At 47.3% G+C, this 17,843-nt stretch overlaps 1 protein-coding gene across 3 annotated transcripts; it reads left to right on the top strand.

Annotated features, from left to right (window-relative positions):
• The first annotated feature begins 100 nt into the window (after window positions 1-100).
• Window positions 101-16,899, top strand: ACP1 (acid phosphatase 1). Of its 3 annotated transcripts, none has more exons than XM_058551888.1 (6): window positions 101-198; window positions 6,474-6,547; window positions 6,795-6,908; window positions 14,199-14,260; window positions 16,398-16,503; window positions 16,646-16,899. In XM_058551888.1, the coding sequence occupies exons 1-6, from the start codon at window positions 156-158 to the stop codon at window positions 16,721-16,723; spliced, it is 477 nt and encodes a 158-aa protein (XP_058407871.1). In that variant the 5' UTR covers window positions 101-155; the 3' UTR covers window positions 16,724-16,899. The 3 variants fall into 3 exon arrangements, with proteins under 3 accessions (XP_058407871.1, XP_058407870.1, XP_058407872.1); XM_058551887.1 differs by lacking the exon at window positions 6,795-6,908 and adding an exon at window positions 6,634-6,747; XM_058551889.1 differs by lacking the exons at window positions 16,398-16,503; window positions 16,646-16,899 and having other exon boundaries at window positions 6,634-6,908.
• The last annotated feature ends 944 nt before the right edge of the window (window positions 16,900-17,843 follow it).

The following is a 17,843-nucleotide window of genomic DNA, read 5'->3' as shown; positions in this document are numbered from 1 at the left end:
CCCCCACGGCCCCTCCCCCCGCCTTCCTGTTGACTCTAACCCCGCCTTCCGCCCGCCACGCTGGAGCTCGACTGCGCAGGCGCGAGACTGAAACGCGCATGCGCAGCCCCGGAAAAGTCCGGAAGTGGTGAGTGCGCGCCGCTGTGCGCGGGAAGATGGCTGAGCAGGTGCCGAAGTCTGTGCTGTTCGTGTGTCTGGGTGAGACGGCGCTGATCCTGCCCCCCTCTGACCTTCCCGAGGGTGGGGTGGGCCTCGTGCGCTCTGGGCTGCGCCACTGGGCCAGGACCGGTGATCGGGAGGAGGCCGGGTATGGCGGCCTGGAGGGGGGATGAATCTCTCTCGCCGCGCCGCTCAGCTGCCGGCCTGCTCTGCATGCCTGGTCCTCTCTCACCTGCATGGCTTGCTCTGCAGGCCGGATCCCGTCACCTGCCCAGCCCGCTCTGCATGCCCGGTCCCCTCTCGTCTGCATGGTCTGCTCTGCAGGCCTGGTCCCGTCACCTGCCCAGCCCTTTCTGCATACCCAGTCCCCTCTCACCTGCATGGTCTGCTCTGCACGCCTGGTTCCCTCTCACCTGCCGGCCTGCTCTGCACGCCTGGTCCCCTCTCACCTACCGGCCTGCTCTGCATGCCTGATCTCCTGTTACCTACATGGTCTGCTCTGCACGCCTGGTCTCTCACCGGCGTGGCCTGCTCTGCAGGCCGAGTCCCATCACCTGCCCAGCCCGCTCTGCACGCTAGGTCCCCTCACCTGCCCAGCCTGCTCCGCATGCTTGGTCGCCTCTCACCGGCATGGCCCGTTTTGCAAGCTGGGTCTCCTCACTTGCAGCAACCTCATTCCAAGCCAGGGTCCTTTCCATGGTACCTGCCTAGGATTCTGTTTCCCCTTCGTTGGGTAGACCCGAAGCCGCCGGACTCATGTACTCTCTTAGGAGCCCTGGGTGCCCCGACCCCGTGACAGCACTGGTTTGCTGGCTGGTTTTCTTGGCCCATGCGTACAAATGGATCCGAGCTTAAGGCAGATGGAGTTTCAGGTTTTTAAAGGCAAGGGTTTTGGATCTCTTAGTTGTAAAAGCCCAGCCACGGAGACCTGATTTCTTCAGGTCTCTATGTGATCAGCCTCAGGAGCCAAGTTCCGGTTCCTCTGCATGAAAATGAAGGTATTTTTTAATTTTAGTCCTTCAAGTACCTTCCAGCTCAGAGTTATTTTCATTCTTAGAGTTTCAACAGTTAGCCTCCTTTACTCAAAATAGAATTCATTGGGGCCGGCCCGGTGGCGCAAGCGGTTTAAGTGCTCGCGCTCCGCTGTGGCGGCCCGGGGTTCACTGGTTCCGATCCCGGGCGCGCACTGATGCACCACTTGTCCAGCCATGCTGTGGCGGCGTCCCATATAAAGTGGAGGAAGATGGGCATGGATGTTAGCCCAGGGCCAGTCTTCCTCAGCAAAAAGAGGAGGATTGGCAGATGTTAGCTCAGGGCCCATCTTCCTCACAAAAAAAAAAAAATTTCATTTTCCCTTTAGTTTTCAGAGTTCTTCCTTTGGGATGGCTTCACAGGGTCGTATTCCTCAACACTTCCACTCTATCTCCCTAACTCCCAAGAGGGGAAGGCCTAAATCATCAGTAGTGAGTCTGCGTTTCCTACGGAATAAAGTTTCCGCTCCTTTTTACAGTGTGCCCTTCGCCTTCAGGAGGAGGACAGAAGTCCCCCAGCTGCTGCACTTTACCTCCATTACCTTTTCCTACCCATACCTCCAGACACTGCCTTTTGTGACTGCTGTTCTCTAGCGCTTCAGATGCTCAGCGCGCCATGGGTGGCTTGCTCTGGGCACCCATTTTGCATTTTGCTGGGAAAGCCTTTCTGTAAGGTTAGACCCAGATAGCCCCTCTTCACTCTTCCCACATCCTCTAGGTGAAGGCAGTTGTTCCTATGACCCCTTATGGACACCTTTCATTACATGAATTTTATTGTGATTACATGATAGGCTCTTGAGGGCAGTAACTGGCTTATTTTTCTTTGTGTTTCCAGCTTTATGATAATATATGATGCTCACTAGGCATTTGCAGAATTGAATTTTTATGAGGGGAAAAGTGAAAGCCACCTTGTCTCACTTTGAGAGTGGGCATCATTTGTTTTTTAAGCTCTCCATTGAAGGCTGACTGATGGAATCAACAAATTTATTAATTGCAGTTTGTTCTGCTTGGGCATCTAGTAGATTCCATTGCCTGGTTTATTTGTCTTAGTGTTGTTGATTGTGCTGACGCAATGCACAATGATGGCTGTTAATGGGATGGGTATGCTTGTGTAGATTTATCTTCAATTTTTTTACCCACTACTGTATTACCAGGTGCTGTTCTGAGTGCCAGGGATATAGCAGTGAGCAAAATAGGCAAATCTAGAGCCCACATTGTGTCGTCAACAGTCGAGTACTTGGTTGCTCGGTCAGTTGGCACTGTGTTAAGAACAGGAAAGGGGCGGTGGGAGTGCAGTGCAGTTTTAAGTGGGGGTCAGGGAAGGTCTCGCCTAGGAGGTGACATCCCAGCAAAGAGCTGAAGGAGGAGAGGAAGCAAGCCTGCGGTATTTTGGAAAAGTATCCTGGGCCCAGAGGAAAGAAGGTGAGAGGTTTTGGAGTGAGAGGGCTGGCCATGCTCCAGAGATGGCTGGGGAGCCACCGGCTGGGCTAGTGACTAGTTGTCTTTCTCATCTGTACCTGAGGACTGGAAGATAACTTGAGTGACTGTTTTCTCAGTGCTCCCATGGATACATAACTAGTACCATTTTCAGTGCAGAGGGGAGAATGTAATTCCTTACATACAGTGAGTGCTCCGGGGCAGGAGTCTGCAAGCTCTTTCTCCAAAGAGCCAGAGAGTAAATATCTTGGGCATTGCAGGCCATACCAAAGGTGAGAGCGAAGCAGCCCTGCAGAGTAGGGAAATGATGACCCTTGGCTGTGTTCCAATAGAACTTTATTCGAGGACACTGCGATTTGAATTCCATATAATTTTCTCATGTCGCAGGATGTTGTTCTACTTTTGAGTTTATTTCAACTATTTAAAAATATGAAAATTATTCTTAGCTCTGTGGGCTGCACACAAAGGTGGTGGACCACCAGCCATAGTTTTGGGGCCTACAGAGGACAGGTCTGGTGAGGCCGTGTGAGGATGAGGGCTTACTCTGAAGGACAGAAGCCCTGGAGGATTTTGAGCAGAGGAGGGAAGTTTAAGAAGTGTTGAGCTGTCGTGTGAGATTAGACTGGGGAGGGCCGCAGGAGGAGACCAGCTGTGCAGAGAGGAGCGTGTGCTGCAGCGGAGCGATGCTGTTGGAGGTGGTGAGCAGTGGGTTCTGGGGAAGCTGAGCGGTTGGCATGTGCCCTTCATGTGGGCCTGTACACGCGACAGGAAGAGTGGTGTATTTTTGAAATGAAAAAATTTTATTCCTCCAGGGCATTCATTTGGACCCTTTTCAGACTGAATGTTTTCCATTGGTAAGGCTAATGGCAGAAAACAACTGAACTTATTTTGGCAAGGATATTGAAAGCGTTTTACGTGTTTGTAGATAGGGGCGCACTGGGGAACGTGCGCTGTTACCATGCACAGCCAGCAAGGGTGGAGGTGATATTGGATTACCTTTTCCTAAGGTCAGTCCGTTTTTATTAAGTGCTCAGTGTAGGGGGTGCTGTGTTGGGTCAGACGCAGCCCCGACCTCAGAGGATTTCATTTTTTTTTTTCATGAGTCTCTTAAAATGAAGGTGTTAAGTAAGAATATACATTATGCTACCTAATTTGGAAAAACAAACGTGAGACTTCACAGATTGAAATTTTTTCCTTAAAAAATCTGAAGATAACCTTTTAAATGTTCAGAACTTTACGTGGGGGACACTGGAGTGCTGTGATTTTCTGATGTGCTTCATTTTTAATAACACATTAATTTGGTGATGTCAGCTTTGGAACCAGGAGGGCAAGTTATAAACAAGCAGGATTTCTTGCCTATTGCTGGTACACGAGGTGTGACTTTACTCCTAATCTTGGTAGTAGTAAACTCTTTTCCACTCACGCGCATTATACACACATCTTCTTGCTGTAAGTATAACTGTCTGGGAAAAAAGTAAGTGTGGATGAGTATGCCTTTAAGGCAGTAAATAGTCCACGTTTTTGTCTTGTGGGAAACTAAGCTGTTACTTTACAGTTAATGATAATTATCTGTGAAGGGTGAGACTGGTCTTTTTATTGCATCTTTAGATGCTGAGCTGTTAGGCACCTGTTATTCTAGAGTTCCAAAATAATAACAATTGTCTTGATTTGAAATAGAGTGATTGCTATTAAAAGTATTCTTGTGGTGTATGGTGACAAGTATGCTAATTACACAGCATAGGAAGCCTTTCAGTAATTAAAATAGTGGGGATGATAATACCTGTTTTAAAAACTAAACAAAAATTTAGAATGTTGCAAGGAAAAACTTCACAACACAAACTAGCATGTGGAGGGTCTTCAAGGTTAATTCCTGTCTTCTTCCCTTTCGTGGTTGGTAGACTTGTTGCTGCTGTGGATACCTCAGTCTTTAGGGGAAAAAAGCACCTTATAAGTAGGTTATAGGACCTGAGAGTGATGTAAAAACTGAAGAACCTTGTAGTCAAGTTGGTGAGTTGGTTCCATGCAATAGGAAGCTGCTTGGGTTTCACAGCCCTTGAGAAGCTCCTGATTCTGCAGGTTTCTCGTGAACCAGAGGATTCAGACACTGGTGAAGAGGAAGGTCTGTCGCCTGGCGCTGTACCCTCCCTTCGCTTCCTGCACCACCTCCTCGATTCCGGTCCTGTCTGTTCCTCCCTGTTTCCTCTGAGCTCCTGGGGCGCATCCCTCTACCTCAGTCTCAAGCCCAGCCCTGTGGGGTTGTGTTCCTGACCTGTGGGAAGGCTCTGCGTCTTAAATAGCTTTCTCTCTTCAGGCCCCGGCACCGAGCGTGGCTCCTAAGTAGTAGGCGTACAGAACAAGTTTGTTGAAGAATCTCGTAACTCCTCTCCCCCAAACCTCCGGTTTCTCCCTATTGTGGAGACACCAAGTCCAGATCCTGGGCGCAGTTCAGGGCTCCCATGTGACGTGCCTGTCATCGCACACTCATTTCCTCCGCGCCCGGTCAGCTTCACATGCTTATTCATGCACCTTGCTTTAAATGCCTTTTCCCTGCCTCTGCCCGTTAGACCTCCTTTGAAGGTCAGCTCTAATCTTCCTTCCTTTTTTCTGATAAGAAATATCCTTGTTTGTTTATGCTTTTTAGCGTCTTTCTTTTCCTGTGCTCCTGTAGTATATTGCTTGTCTGTCAGCATTTATTTTCTTGTTTTTATTATAGCTAATTCTGCATCTCCCATAATAGATTGCTTGGCACATGGTAGAAAGATTTTGAGAGAAGATTTTATGTCTTTTATCTCCCCTGCCCCATGTATTAAGGAATTGGGCCCCACCTGATGAAAGGTCTGCCCTTTGTCCTGGCCCCTGGGTGGTGAACTCCAGCCCCCTCTGGAATTCCCTAGGATGGACAGGAGTGTCTTGTTATTCAGGGAGGAGGTGACTCAGAGTGGGGCTGGAGGCTGGTAATTTAATCATCCATGCCCATCTAATGAAACGCCAGTAAACCCTCGGCACTGGGGCTCTGGTGAGAGTCCTGCATTGGCAGTACTCTGAGTATTGGCACATGAATGACAGGGATGACACGTCCCCAGGACCAGAGAGCTTCGTGTTTGGAAGTCTTCCAGAATCTGCCCTGTGCTCTCCAACTTTGGCTGGTTCTGCTTTGTATCTCTTCGTTATAATAAAACTATAGTCGTAAACGTAGCATCTCCTGAGTTCTCGGAGTCCTTCTAGAGAATTATTGTGCCTGTGGGGACTCCGGAACTTGTAGCCAGCTGGTCTGAAGTGAGGGTGGCCCCGGGGTCCCTGAGCTTGCAGCTGACCTCGGAAGTTCAGGGCACACTCGGTGGCCGGGAGCACTGTCCCCTAACTCAGCTGCCACGCCCGGATCTGCAGACTCTAGCAAGGACTTTGCACAGACCCTGCAGTGAACCCTTGTGTTGAATTACTCTTATACCTAAATACATTTTTTTGTGTATTTTATGAAACAATATTCATCCTTATTATGTGCAGTATACTTGAAAATATATACTTTTGACTCTCCTCTATTGTGTTTCATTTTAAAATAGGCTGCTTACAACCCACTTCATTGATTTCGTGACTCAGTTCTGGGTTGTTGATAGCATCCTGGAAAGCAGTGATTGTGGCTGTCATTGCTTTTCTGGTGTCTGTCATTTGTCCTCAAGGACTTGGACAGTTGGTATCCAGTCTTGAGCCTGGGTTGGCCGGCTGCTCTCCACAGGTCCTGCCGTGTGCTGGTGGGACTGTGACGTGAAGAGGAGGGTTTGCTTTGCTTAGGGAAATGCCGTCCTTGTTGGACCAGATCGCTCACTTGCTGCCTCCCCTTTTTTTAAGGTAACATCTGCCGATCACCCATTGCAGAAGCAGTTTTCAGAAAACTTGTAACGGATCAGAATGTTTCAGATAATGTAAGTACCTTTCCCTGTCCTAAAGAGGCCAGCCTGAATGCCTTTAGGCAGGAAATTGCGAAAAAACTTCTTTTTTTCTCCTGCAGTGGAGGATAGACAGTGCAGCGACATCCACATATGAAATAGGAAACCCTCCGGATTACCGAGGGCAGAGTTGCATGAAGAGGCATGGTATCCCCATGAGTCACATTGCCCGCCAGGTACCGTACTCGACCTTGAAGTTGCACCTGTGTGTTTTGTGTTGCAGTGGGTCATTGACAGCGGCGCTGTTTCTGACTGGAACGTGGGCCGGTCGCCAGATCCAAGAGCTGTGAGCTGCCTCAGAAACCATGGCATTAACACAGCCCATAAGGCAAGACAGGTAGAGGAAATCTTGTTCAGTTCTAAGACAAAGAGTCCCGTAACTCAAGGGCTTGGGAGGGTTTAAGCAGACTCACTGTTGACGAGTGTGCTTGTTTAGGGTCAGCTTAAGTCGCCCTAGTGTCCCCTTCGGTTTCACTTCTGGTTCCACAGTTCTGAGAGACTTCGTGAGCTTGGGGTTCACATGTTAAGATGCACCTGTAATTACATAATCCGTAGTGGAGAGAGCCCTGGCTAGGAGCTGGAAGACCTGAGGCGTAGTCTCCTTTTTGTTTCTATCTGTGTGATTTTTAAACATTTAAGCCATGGTGACGAGTCTGCTTACATTACAAGTTTGTTGCTAGAATAAAGTTCTGTAATATATACAAAAGCATATTTTCCATTGTGAGTGCCTTAGAAATATAGGGTAATACGATACTATTATGGAGTATAGTTGTACTCCCGGGCTTAGATCCTGGAGCACTGCCCGATAGGACATTCTCTGGTGAAGAAGGTGCTCTGTGGAGCGTGGACGCCGCTAACTGCATGTAGCTGTTGCGCTCGGGAGATGTGCCCAGTGCGGTGGAGGGACGGGCTGTTAAACTTGAGCTCTTCTAAATCGCCACCTGACTGCACCGCGGGGTCCTGGACTCGTCCTGGGCCACAGGGGAAAGTGAGGTCGTCACTGCGGCGTTCTTAGTGGGACTGCGGGGTCCACAGGCAGGCGGTAGAGGTCCCTCACGAGGAGCGCTGCAGGTGGGTGTTCTGGAACCTTCCGTAATCACAGGGACCAGCTTCTAAAGAAATCGGCTTTGCTTTTGATACAAAATGCCTCATATATTGTTCTGCAGCGACAGTTACTTTTATCAATATGATTTTATGGAGAGTCAGTTGGGTTTTTAAAAACTTAGCTAAAAGCTTCTAACTTCCTTTTGTCTCCAACCTAAGGGGATGTGCAGGCTCTGTCGGCCAAGCCAGGCCCTGGCCTGGCCCAGAGAACAGCAGGCCTGTGCAGATATGAGCTTCTGAGGCCTGCAAAAGGAGGAGCCGGGTGTTTTGAAAATCAGTCAAATACATTACACATTTATAAGTATGGACAGCAGTGAGAGAGCTGTAATTTAATCATGGGTGTGCTAAGTCTCGTCTTGTCTTAAAGTTTTTCACATTGCTGTGCTCTATGGCATTGTATTCTTAATTTTGATCTTCAGGACCTCCTTAGGGAAGGGAGTAGTTGATAAACCCATTTTGCAGATCAAGAAACTGAGTTCTGCAGAGAAAATACATGACTTATTGGAGGTTCCCCAGCTTTAAAGAGGTAGAAATGGGATTCGATCAGGTTTATTTGTTTGTTTCAATAAAAACATACAGAGATGTGAGCCAGAAAACTCACAAAACAAAATTGCCATAGAAACACTTTTGATACGTTAATCATGTCTCAGAAATTAGTAATACACACATTATTTTTGGCTTAGATATATTTACTCTGAGATCTGTGAACTTCTAATTTCTGGCTGTGTCAGTTGACTCTGCATGTTAACAATGTAGTATTTAAATTTACTACCCTAAGGACCTGACCCTTCTTAAATGGAAGTTTCATTGGACAGAAGATTAAACACTTTTTGTATCATTTGTCCATTCTGATCTCTTCAGGGTTTTGCATACCTTGCCAATTCTACTTTCTATTTTTTAATAAATGTAGATTTATTTTGAGTAGTCTGTCAGAATTATGAGCAATCATACTTTCATGTTTTCTGTTTTTAAGATCAGATTATTTTTCATGCACTAAGTATATAATAAAAGTGGGTACAAATAAAGTATTTTAAATACACTTACCTTAATAAAACTAAAGCTAGAAACTTTTTATTTTTTTCTTTTTTTGTGTGAGGAAGATCAGCCCTGAGCTAACATCTGCCAATCCTCCTCTTTTTGCTGAGGAAGACTGGCCCTGGGCTAACATCTGTGCCTATCTTCCTCCACTTTATGTGGGATGCCGCCACAGCATGGCCTGACAAGCGGTGCATCGGTGCGTGCCCAGGATCCGAACCAGTGAACCCCAGGCCGCCACAGCAGAGCGCGTGCACTTAACCACTTGCGCCACTGGGCCGGCTCCTAGAAACTTTTTATTTTTTAAGAACACTTGTAATTACCGGTTTTATAAGTAGTATTTCCACATAATCTATTTTTTGCCTTTTTTTTCCTGTTGCTTTTAATAAAATTTTCTAACAATGATTGTTTTTTAAATTTCAAAGTACTAGTAAGGCATATTTAATAAATCAGTATCATATCAGATCTTCGTTTTTTGTAGCATCTTGCTAATGTTTACATGTTTTCTGTTTAGTAGTTGTCACAATTTGTGTGAGAACTAGTCTATTTCTTAAAATTTTAATTTTCCCAATACTTTCAACTTTGGTTTAATAAATAAAATACCTCTAGGGTGCTTTTCTCCTTTGAATGCATGCAGTCAGTTCCCCTGAGTGTGAACTCACAGTGGTTAGCTGTGTTAGATCACTCTGTTCCATACTCCTTCCTCTGCTCAGTGACCTCGGTGTCCTGTGCCCTCAACACGGTTCACAGTGTGACCCACGGCACTTCCCCAGAGTCACCACTGAACACACATTATCCTTTCTAACTTGAAGGCGCGGGCCGCCAGCACATCTTCCTGCTGTCAGCTCTCACCTCTGTGAGACTCTGGGGTGCTTGTCGCAAGGGCTCCTTCCTTCTCGGGGCTGGATTCAGAGTCATCGTACAGTTGGGTTACAGTTTATTTATCCATCAGCTCCTGACGGACACTTGGGTTGTTTCTGGTCCAGGGCTCAGTGCTGCTGTGAATGTTTCTGCACGAGTCTTGGTGAGCGTCTGTGTGTGGTTCTATTGGATACACACCCAGCGTCGCACGCAGTGTGTCTGGGTTGGGTCCACACCAGCATCACACGCAGTGTGTCGGGGTTGGGTCCACACGAGCGTCGCACGCATGTCACGGTTGTGCAGCCTTATAAAACAGGTTGGCAGTGTTCCCTCTCTTCTGTTCTCATAAAGTTTGTCGAATGTGATCGTCCCTCTGCTCTCACTGTGTGGAAGGATTTATCTCATCCTTGTTTCTGGAGCTCTGTCGTTTCCCCTGCTGTCTTCAGGGGTTTCTTTGGTACTGAGTTTTCAGCAGTGTTTTGTGGTAGGCCTAACTCTGCCTTGACTTTGTGCCATGATGGTTTTCATCAGTTTTGGAAAATTCTAGGCCGTTATCTTTTTATACTTTCCTTCTCCTCGTTCTCTCTTCTGAGATTCAACTTAAATGTATTTTGAACATAAATTTCTTAAAGCTCTTTTCTCCCTTTTCCATCCTTTTCACTCTTGTTCGTCATTCTGATTTTCTACTGACCTATTTTCTGATGCACCAATCTTTCTCCTGTTTCCAAACAGCCCATGGCCTCTATCCATTGAATATGTAGTGTCTGCTATTTTGTTTACGTAATTCTTTAAGTTGTGTTTTTTTTTTTAATAGATTTCAGTTTTCTGATGAAATTCCACATCTTGCCCTATATTTTCTGGAGGATAGTGATCATGATTATTTTAAATAAAAGCTGGTAACTAATACCTGGGTCCTCTATGAGCCTGCTTTTGTTTTGTGTTTTTGTTGTTTATTGCTTGGTCTGCCCACTAGTTTGAATTGAATGCAGTATGTGATGTGTAAGAAATTGTAGAAGCTTGGATGGTGGTATTTTGCTCCCAGAGGGGTTCGCTTTTGCAGGGAAGTGAGTTAGGGCTGATTCCCTTAACAGGGCTGTGGGTGGAGCTGACCTGAGGCTGGTCCTGACTTCCTGCTGCATGGCCTGCGCTGCCTGGGCCCCTGGGGTGGACCCTCCCCTGTGGTGTTGGAGGCGGGCTCCTCGTCCTAGGCGGCTTCGGAAGGAGAATTTCTGTTTCTTCCTCACGGAGCCTGCTGCAGCCTCCACTGGTGTCTTAACTTCTTCCTCCAAGTAGTTTAGGACTGTGGCAGATGATTGAGAAGAGCACGCTGGGTGGCAGGCTCCCTTCTGTCTCGGGTCTTTGCTCTCCCAGTTCTGCCCTCTTGCCAGCGCTGACCCCAGTTTTTCTCTGGAGCCCCTGAGGTTGCTCACTACTCCTTTTCCGCAGTGGCCTCTGCCTCGGCTTCCCGGCCTCTGGAGCAGGTTTCTCTGTTGACACTGGGGTCCGGATCGCTCTTGTTGTGGGGCTGTCCTGTGCACCGCAAGATGTTGAGCAGCGTCCCTGGTCTCTGCCCAGAGAGGCTGGAGCACACTTTCCCCCCAGCGTGACAATCACAGGTGTCTCCAGACAACGTGACTGCCCCATGTGAGAATCACTGCCCTGGAGTGTGCAATACGGTTCCCAAGATGGGGCCCTGAGGTCAAAAGTGTGCGGGAGTCAAGGGTCCATTCAAAGTGTCAGACTGACCAGCGGACTGAACAGAGTAGTAAAAGTTTCCTGGTAGGTTTTCAGGTTCTACATTACAAGTAATAACCTGTAAGAAACTAGCACTTACTGAGCTTTGATGTAGTATCAGAGAATATCCACAGTTCCCTACAATGGCTGTGAAAAGACGCTTTTAAACTGCATGTTTGTGTGGGCTGGGCTTACTTCATATGCTTCAGCTCAGACAGCATGCTGCGAAGATCAAACGCAGAAGCACGTAGAGGCCTCCTGTCTTCTGGGAAGCAGACATTAGAGATTTGCAAAAATTAAAGCAGTGCACTGCCCTCACTAGGTTTCAGTTGGGCAAATATAGCTGTTTTTCATTTTAAAAAAAGTTATAATAACAGATAATGAATTTTTATTATTTTTTTTCTCCCCAAAGCCCCAGTACACAGTTGTATGTACTAGTTGTCAGTCCTTCTAGTTCTTCTGTCCGGGACCCGCCTCAGCATGGCTTGATGAGCAGTGAGTAGGTCTGTGCCCAGGATCCGAATCGGCGAACCCCGGGCCGCCGAATTGGAGCACAAGAACTTAACCACTGCGCCACTGGGCCGGCCCCCGAATTTTTATCATTTTTAAATGAATAATGGATGTTTTAAAATTTTCACTTTTAATAGCTGTGATAAATATTAGTAGATATAACCCATGTAAACAAGTTGTTTGGAGGGAGGGCCTAAATAATTTTTAAGAGTTAAAAATTTCTATGACCAAGACGTTTAGGATCCTTATTCCAGGCTGCAGTGGGTTCGTGGTGTGAGCAAATTCTCTGAGGGGAGGAGGGTGGACCACCAGCTGCCCCTTTGGCAGGAGTTGGCCCCTCAGGCCTACCTTTCTGGACAGAGCTCCCTGGCACACAGCCAGGCAGCAGGGGTGAGGGCCTGGAGGGACGTGTGCCCGCCACCCCCACAGGAGTGTGTGGACCCTCCTGCCTGTGGAGTGCTCCTCGTGGGGACTTGGCCTCTCCCAGCCTCACTGTCACAGGAACACACTAATGACTGGGGCTGTTTTGATTTTTACGGGTGTTTTCTAGTTGTTTCTGGCAGTAGGGTTGGTTCACCACAAGCTATTTCATTTATAGCTCCAAGCAGAGATCCTGTCCTGTGCATCCTTTGTGAGCTCCAACACAGCTGTTCCTGTTGCCCAGTTGTTGTACATCTAAACATCGCATATGGTTTGGTAGATGGCTCTCAGTCACTGAGTCTGTCTTTCCTGCAATCCATAATTGCAGTCATTCCAAAATTAAAAACAGCGTTCAGTATGTAATCCTAGGACACTTCTTATAGAACCTATCATAGTATTTGTTCTGACAGATTTTGAAATAAGCTAGTACCTTGGGAATGTTAACAAAATTTAGTCCTCAGTACTTTATTAACATGTGATACTAAGAGTTAATGCAAGTGCATACAAAGAGCCAAAGTCTATCATTTTTCACAGAATAATGAATATTATTCTTTCTCTACACTGATTGTTATAATAGCGTATCACCACTCTGTTTAGCCAGCTTTTCAATATCTTCTTTGTAGTTTCATTGTATAACTGTATTTTAGAGGATTTTTTTTGCCAAGGAAGATTGGCCCTGAGCTAACATCTCTGCCCATCTTCCTCTATTTTGTATGTGGGATGCAGCCGCAGCATGGCTGATGAGTGGAGTAGGCCCACACCCGAGATACAAACGCACGAACCTGGGCCACCAAAGCAGAGCACACAAACTTGAACCACTGCGCCACGGGGCCGGCCCCTTTCAAAGATGTTTTAGTGAGGAAGATTATGATTGAAATTACATTCTCAGGAATTATTTCTGCCTTCATTCTGTGGCCTGTTTGTATTCTTTTCTTTCTTATTGTGTCATTATTTATCACAGGCAAAATCACAAGATCATGTTTTTGTTTATATTGTAGTGGGCTTGTATTTATGAGTTATGATGTCATAAAACAGCAGTAAGGTTTGTTTTTTTTCTATTCATTATCATATTTTGCTGCTGCTTTTTCTTGGCTGGGAAGGAGTTGCCCTGAGCTGCCATCTGTTGCCAATCTTCCTGTCTCTCTCTCTTTTCCCTCCCCAGAGCCCCAGCACATAGTTGTATCTTCTAGTTGTAGGTCCTTCTAGTTCTTCTGTGTGAGCTGCCGCCACAGGATGGCTCCTGACAGGTGGTGTGGTTCCGAACCAGGCCACCGAAGTGGAGCGCGCCGAACTTCAACCACTAGGCCCTCGGGGCTGGCTCCAACGCTGAGTTTTCAGGTTAGACGCAGTAAAAATGCTGCGTGGCCTCTTCTGTGCCGTGTTCAGATTCCGGATATTCACTCAGCAAAGAGCCACAGGTGCAGGTCCTCTTGTGTCTCCGTCCTGGTGGGTCCTCACGACCACCCTCCTTACAGCCCCGTCTCCCTCTCTCCCCAACGCATGGCCTCGCTGCCTCCTTTTCCTCTGAGGCGTCGTCGCCTCCCATGTGTTTTCTGCCTGGCATGGGAGGGAAGGCCCCCGGGACTGTCACAGGCTGGTGTGTGTTGCCAGGGCCTAGGATGTTAAGGACTTGTAAAATGAAAATAGAAGGGATTACATGTGTGACGTTGTAATGTGTTGGCTGAATTGTACTTTGTTACTAAGAACTGAAGATGCAGTGTAAACCTCACGTCTGTGTATTACACTATTTTATGATCACTCCAAGGAGCTTTATGATATGAAACTTCTCTGCAATACAATTTTAGGAAATAGGTTAGTTCTATTTTAATTGTAAAGTACCCCAAGTCATTTAACTAATTAATGAATAACAGATTCAGATGTAGCTTTTTTCCTTTATACTGCTTTTGACCCCCTAGGCTTGATTGGTTTAACATAAACACTGTATTTTTGACTGTAATCTTAGGTTACCAAAGAAGACTTCGCCACGTTCGATTACATGCTGTGCATGGATGAGAGCAATCTGAGGTAAGCACATTTAAGGGCATTTCTGTTCCACTCTCAGCAGTGATGGGCCCAGTCGTTTGTTGTCCAGAGTGACTTCATCTCACCTTCAATAGGCAGCAGTGTCACATAGAGAGAATCATCTATCTAGAGCAGTCGGGATCCAGCCAGTAATCTGGAGTTGTCTTAGGGGTCATTTACAGAGACACACCCCAGGTGAGGGTGCCCCTGAGGCGAGGCCCTGCTGTAGTTAGAGGCCGGCTGGCATGCAAGGCAGCTGTGTCGGCCGTGTCTCTGCACAGGAGAGTGGTTTTGTTACCACTGTCGTGACTCGTGTTTCTCGTCTTATTCCCCCATTACTGCTGCCCCCGAAAAAGACTGACAAAAAAGAGAACTTTTTACTTTATTTCAATTGTTGATTGCCTTAATGGACTTAAAAAACAAAACACGACAGACTAGGGTATTAGATAAAAATGGCTAACCATGGTATATTGTGTATTATGTGCTCTGCATGCCGAAGCACTTAATCTGTGGGTTTGCACTGTTGCCCCATCTTATCAAAGAGGAATTTGAGGCACCCAGAGGTTCACAGATTTAGGGTGTGTGTGTGGTGGAATTTTAGCCTAGGCTCTGAAGCAGAGTCCTGCCTTCGCCCCACTGAGCCACACTCACCACCATGCCTTATTGCCTCACATGTGCATTGGACTCCAGGGACGTGTTGTATTTGGGCAAGAAGGAACTTGGTGGCATTTCTTCAGCTGTGTGTGCCTGGCACAGCGGCAGGCACTGGTAGAGGACAATGAGAAGATTCTCCTGCTGCCCACCCTCATGAAGTGTACGGTCCCGAGTGGGCTGCACGTATTAAAATAAGATCAAACGTAAGGGTGAAACAATACAATGTGATCATGCCAAAACTGAGCGAATACGATGTATTTACAAACCTAGAAGCAGATGCAGGTGGAGTGTGTGAAGAGAGCCCTCTGTGAGACCAGGCGCCGTGCTGCTTGTCGCACAGCAGATCCACGATTTAACGCCATCCCCTGGCGGGGCCCTCAGTCCTCCGCCAGCACCGAGGAGGATGGATGTGGAGGATGGATGTGCCGTTGGCGCGGGCGCAGGGACGTGTTAGCTCTTGCCGATTCTAGTTCACGAGCACTCCGCGTGTCTGTGGGAGAGAAGCGCCGGGTTTTCCCTGCCTATGTCGGAGAGGACGATGCGGGTGCCGCGGCTTCCAGTCGCGTCTCATCCATCAGGACCTTCACTGACATGCATGCGTTTCCCATTTTTGTGTTTCAGTTGGTTTGTTCTAGGTTCTCTCACTTCCTGGTAGCGTGTAGGTGTCACCACCACACCCAGTAGGGACTCTGGTCCTCTGTCACCCTGCTTGGTCCTTCCTGCTCTGGCCAGTTGGTCCCAACCGTTCTTCGTGTTTCTTTTTCCTTGTTTGTTTATTATGCCACCTTTATGCATATTTCTTTTCTTTTCTGTTTTTTCATTTTATTGAGAAGTAATTGGTGGGCATTGCTCTTCATGGGTCAGCCGAGGTCACTTCTCCAGGGAAGTGTCGTGAGGTTCTGCCATCCCTACACCACACCGTGCCTGCCTCATCCCAGGTGCTCACGGGGGGATGGTCCCATCGAGCCCCGTGCAGCCGCCCTCCCCTGGGGGCAGCGTGAGGCCAGGGGGCGTCAGGAGAGCTTGGGCGGAGGCTGGAGGAATGCAAGCAGGAACAGATACACGGTGAGGCTGCTCCCTGAACTCTGGCGTCCAGATGCTGAGGGATGGAGTCGATGACCTTGGGGCCTGGTGCACGTGGCTGCTCGAGTTCCATCTGTTACCTTTGTTTAATCTCTACAACAGAATCTTTTTCATTTGATTGTCTCAATACGTATTCCACAGGAAAATATGTAATTATTGTCTGACTTAAGGGTGCACATTTTGTGTAAAAAGTTTATGCTGCTGTTGGGCACTCTCGCCTAAGAGACGAGACCTTGACGGGCAGCTGCCTGGGGGCCCTGCGGCTCTGTGGGCTTGGGTGTCCTTTTAAATCAGGTCACTTTTGCTGGATTTTGATATGGATATTTAATAAAACCCTAGCAGATGTCACTGTTTAACTTGAAACCATAGATTAGAAAACTAAGTTCATGTTTCAATTTTACAGAGATTTGAATAGAAAAAGTAATCAAGTTAAAAACTGCAAAGCCAAAATTGAACTACTTGGGAGCTATGATCCACAGAAACAATTAATTATTGAAGATCCGTATTATGTAAGTATAGCGCTTATTTCCATTCTGACGTGCGTGTGGGGTGACATACAGATCAGCCTTTTGGCAGGTCCTGCCTGAGGAGTAACAGCATCAGGTTCTCACTCTACAGTTTTGCTACTTTTTCTTTTCCCTGTCCTTTCAGGGTAGTGAGTCCGACTTCGAGACCGTCTACCAGCAGTGTGTGAGGTGCTGCAGAGCCTTCCTGGAGAAGGTACGCTAATGCTTCGTGTACCCGGCTCCGCATTTCTCAGTGGAGGGTCAGAGTGCAATGCCGTCCATAGCTCAAGGCCACGGCTGTGTCTTCAGTCGACTTACCTTTTTTGTCTTAAACCATAATTATAGATGGAAATCAGTTGTTGTGTTTGGCAGAAGAATAATAAAAGTCTTTGACTCAGACAGTTTGTGGGCTACATTCAGTGTCGTTAGACGGGTTGAACCTCCCACTCTCCCCAGGCACAAAATAGTAGAACAACAAAGTGGAACGTAATGAGGGAAAACACCCCTTTGAGGCCCAGGTCAGTGTCTGAGCCCAGGGAGACTTCAGGGACCTGCTGCTCCTCTTCCCTGGAGTGTGGACGACGTGATGGGCGGTGCCCGAGTCCCTGCTCCCTCTCAGAGGAGCTCACACCCTGATGAGGAGTGTTACACACAGAGTGCACACTTGTGTGTAAGAGAGGAAAGAGACAAATCCGTGGAATTAACAAAAACCTCCTAGTTTTTGTCTGCCTCGTTTGGTAAGGAAATCAGGTTTTTCTCTCCCCTTTGATCCACTTTGCCTCTGGAAGTTGAATCATATCCAGAAAGAAGGACACTTGTATGCTGGTTTATCTCCTGGGCAGTCGGAGGAATGTCTGCTTTCTCTGCGCACGTAACCCAAATGTCAAGTACAGACGGGCTTAGGTGGGGAAAAATAAAAAGTTGGAAAACTTTTATGTTGGAATGCTTAAATGTCAATCTGTTCAGTATTCTTTCATTCATGCTTAATTTATAGGCAAATACAGGTAATTTCGGTGCACTTCGAGATGACTGGTCTAAAATTCATATGGATATATGTCAGAAAAGACTGTTTTTGAAAGAAGCTGGGGAAGTGACACAGACACAGCTAAGGTGCAGTCTGCTGTCCGCCTGCTTACTCACTGATCGGTGAGGAGACCTGGGAAACGACCTTTCTCGTCCCTTCAAATGGTCTGTGATGCCAGGGGCACATTTATCGTCGGTGTTAGGAAGCAAATGATGAAAATAAGCCCATTGCTTCCCTCACAGTGATGTCAACTTATGGAAGAAGCTCAGGCCCTGCAGCCGAAGTGTCCTGACCCCCCGGTCAGCAGAGAGTGGCACCT

This window comes from Diceros bicornis, chromosome 12, assembly GCF_020826845.1.
Source record: "Diceros bicornis minor isolate mBicDic1 chromosome 12, mDicBic1.mat.cur, whole genome shotgun sequence".
Lineage (NCBI taxonomy): Eukaryota > Metazoa > Chordata > Mammalia > Perissodactyla > Rhinocerotidae > Diceros > Diceros bicornis.
Note: the sequence above shows the minus strand (reverse complement) of the source record. Positions and strands in the feature narration are given on the sequence as shown.

What these genes read in the sequence shown, in the direction of transcription:
- ACP1 (XM_058551888.1), top strand. Translation starts at nt 156, where the DNA reads ATGGCTGAGCAGGTGCCGAAGTCTGTGCTGTTCGTGTGTCTGG. An exon ending in CAGCCCATAAGGCAAGACAG is followed by an intron (nt 6,909 to 14,198) that starts GTAGAGGAAATC and finishes CTGTAATCTTAG; the next exon opens with GTTACCAAAGAAGACTTCGC. An exon ending in ATGGATGAGAGCAATCTGAG is followed by an intron (nt 14,261 to 16,397) that starts GTAAGCACATTT and finishes TCAATTTTACAG; the next exon opens with AGATTTGAATAGAAAAAGTA.